The sequence below is a fragment of the Nanorana parkeri genome, unplaced genomic scaffold (genome assembly GCF_000935625.1).
Source record: "Nanorana parkeri isolate BGI_ZX_2015 unplaced genomic scaffold, ASM93562v1 scaffold2341, whole genome shotgun sequence".
NCBI lineage: Eukaryota > Metazoa > Chordata > Amphibia > Anura > Dicroglossidae > Nanorana > Nanorana parkeri.
The window spans coordinates 131738-134979 of NW_017308609.1; the positions used below are offsets into that span (position 1 = coordinate 131738).

At 48.0% G+C, this 3242-nt stretch overlaps 1 protein-coding gene across 1 annotated transcript in view; it reads right to left on the reverse strand.

Annotated features, from left to right (window-relative positions):
* The window catches only part of LOC108801453 (zinc finger protein 585A-like), a 16629-nt gene that overhangs the window by 9690 nt on the left and 3697 nt on the right, over window positions 1-3242 (reverse strand). Inside the window, exons 6-8 of the mRNA XM_018573341.1 lie at window positions 2657-2774; window positions 1333-2225; window positions 640-790 (exon numbers count right to left, since the gene is read on the reverse strand). Coding sequence (XP_018428843.1) covers window positions 640-790; window positions 1333-2225; window positions 2657-2774 — 1162 coding nt within the window. The remainder of the gene's footprint in view (window positions 1-639; window positions 791-1332; window positions 2226-2656; window positions 2775-3242) is intronic.

A 3242-nucleotide genomic window follows, 5' to 3' on the forward strand; every position in this document is an offset into this window, starting at 1 on the left:
ATGACTGGTCATCTTAGTCCATGACTGGTCATCTTAGTCCAAGACTGGTCATCTTAGTCCAAGACTGGTCATCTTAGTCCAAGACTGGTCATCTTAGTCCATGACTGGTCATCTTAGCCCAGTACTGGTCATCTAAGTCCAAGACTGATCATCTTAGTCCATGACCGGTGGTCTTCTTAGCTTCTGGAGAAGCTTTTGTCTCCTCCCTCAATGCCGGGGCCACGATCGCTCCACCTTATCCCATGAACTGACCATGGATGGCATTTGTGGTGCTGTGCAGCCATCTAGAGTTGGAAAAAGAGAAATACACCCACCAGAGAAGCCTGATGAAGAGCAACGCCCACAGACCGGCTCCCAACTTTTCTAAATAAGATCCAGCGGCCCACAGGAGAATGAGGACATCACTGGGACGGAGAAGGACCAAACCCCAGCCTTCGTGAGAGACCCGGTAGGCCACCATGTGGGGTCAGAAAGGACGAAGTATCAAGAAGAACATTCAATAAACAAATCTGAAGACATTTATTAATTTTTTGTATGTAAACATTGTCTGACCTCCTGCTTTGAAGCAACTCTGAGATCACTATTATGCGGGAGACCATTTATGCAAGGTGAAGTGAGATTGAGACACGAAGCATTTACTGCACTGGGGATAGGATTCCGGTTTGACGACCACATGGAAGACCTGATCTCTAATGAGTTGGGATTTGTCCCAAAAGCCTTTCCCGCACTCGGCGCAGGTATATGGCTTCTTGCCAGTGTGAGGTATATGATGCCTGGTGAGATGCGACATCTGCGAAAAAACCTTTCCCACACTCAAGACAGGAATGGGGCTTCTCGCCCCTATGCAGCCTCTGATGTATGTTAAGACTTGATTTATTCTGGCAATTTTTTCCACACTCAGGACAGCGTATGTGTGAGATCTCTGATGTATAAGAAGTTCTGACTTCTGTGAAAAACTTTTCCCACACTCAGGGCACAAATGCGGCTTCTCCCCCGTGTGAGATCTCTGATGTCTGTCTAGGAAAAAGTTCCGTGTGTAACTAATGCCGCACTCAGAGCAGGAATACGGCCTCTCGTCCGTGTGACATTTTAGGTGTGTGGTAAGAGCCCACGTCTGTAAAAAACCTTTCCCACACTCAGACAAGAATATGGCCTCTCCCCTGTGTGAGATCTTTGGTGCCTGTGAGCACTTGAATTCCTGGCAAAACATTTTCCACACTGAGGGCAGGCATAAGGCTTCTCCCCTGTGTGAATTCTCTGATGTATGTCAAGATGGACCATTGTTCTAAAACTTTTCCCACACTCGGAGCAGGAGTATGGCTTCTCACTCACGTGCACACTTAGATGTTTGGATAGGTCAGACTTGTGTGAAAAGATTTTCCCGCACTCGGAACATGCATACAGTTCCTTGCCTGTGTGAAAACTTTGATGTATAATAAGTTCTGATTTCGTTTGATAACATTTTCCGCACTCAGGACAAGAATACGGCTTCCTGTCTGTGTGAGTTTTCTGGTGTCTTGTAAGATCTTGGACACATGCAAAACCTTTCCCACACTCGGAAAAGGAATACGGCTTCTCACTTTTGTGGTACCTCTGATGTCTAGAGAGATAGAACTTTACCGAGAAAGCTTTGCTGCACTGAGAGCACGAATAAGGCTTCTCCTCTGTGTGAGACTTCTGATGTCTAACAAGTACGTTTTTATGTGCAAAGCCTTTCCCACACACGAAGCAAAAATGCGGCTTCTCACCCGTGTGTAACATTTCGTGCTCTCTGAGAGTCGCCTTCCGCAGAAAGCCTTTCCCACACACAGAGCATGCATACGGCTTCTCCCCCGTGTGGGTTTTCTGATGTTGAATAAGTCCGTGTTTACGTGTATAACTTTTCCCACACGCGGGGCAATTAAACGGCTTCTCCGCCGTGTGTAACTTCTGATGCTCTCTGAGTGTCGCCTCTCGCAGAAAACTTTTCCCGCACTCTGAACAGGAATGGCGCCTTTTGTCCCCGTGAGATTTCTCGTGCACCGTCAGATCGTATTTACTGCCAAAACTTTTCCCACACTCCATACACAAATCTGGCTTTTCGAGAACACATTTCTCAGTGTGTGGCAACGATTGCATATTTGGGGTGCTTGGGTCTTCTCCTGGACAATGCCGTGTGATGTCCTCCTCTTCTGGAGGCAACGTGAGACGTTCCTCTGAGATCTTCCCGACGTCCCGTCCGTGGACTACAAATAGAAATGAGGAGATTATTGGAGGACATGAGCGGTTCACCTCAACCTGAAGAACATATTATGACCCACCTCTGCCGATCTCTGTAGGCGTGTCCTCCTCTATGGACGTCCTCATCATCCCGGCCTCCTCCGTATATCGCTGATCATCCCTCACATACGTCTCTTCTACTTCACCCTCAACTTTCATCTTCATCAGATCTTCACCCTAAACCAACAGAACGGCAGAAAGTCTCATCTGTGACATAGAAGTATTTATGATGTGACATCACATAGAAGATCTCATCTTGTAGAGTCCACACGTCATCTCCACATGTCAGAGCGTTCCATCACTTTATGTTCCCGCCCCTCAACTCCACCCACCTGATCATGGTGGGGGACGGTGAGATCCTCCTGGGTGGAGTCCCGGGAATAGAGGGGGCGGGGACATCTCTCTGGTGGGTCCATCATATCCTTGTGTCCTTCCGAAAGCTCCTCCATCACCCCGTACTCCTCATCCTCCTCCTTATACTCTTCTTTAACAATATTCTCCCCGAGGATTCCACTCTGAGTATATATTAATCATTTGTTATAACACACGCTTTTTATATAAATCATATTTATCAGAGATTGTCCATCATCTACCTGATCATGGTGGGGGAGGGTGAGATCTTCCTGGGTGGAGTCCCGGGAAGACAGGGGGCGTGGACATCTCTCTGGTGGGTTCCTCTTACTGGATCCATCTGTAGGAAACACACACACTGACTGAATACATTGTTTCTATGTGTGTATCAGATGATGGGGGATGTAGGCGGAGCCTCCGTACTGCTCTCTCCTCTTACCCGGTGATGTGAGGGGCGGGGCATTCTCCATCACCACGTCCTTGTAGAGATCCCGGTGTCCTTCTAGATACTCCCACTCCTCCATGGAGAGATAGACAGAGACATCCTGACACCTTATAGGAACCTGACACACACAATGATACCGTCACCACCCAGACACGCCCCTTGTCTGTTCCTGGATCATGTCCCAGAA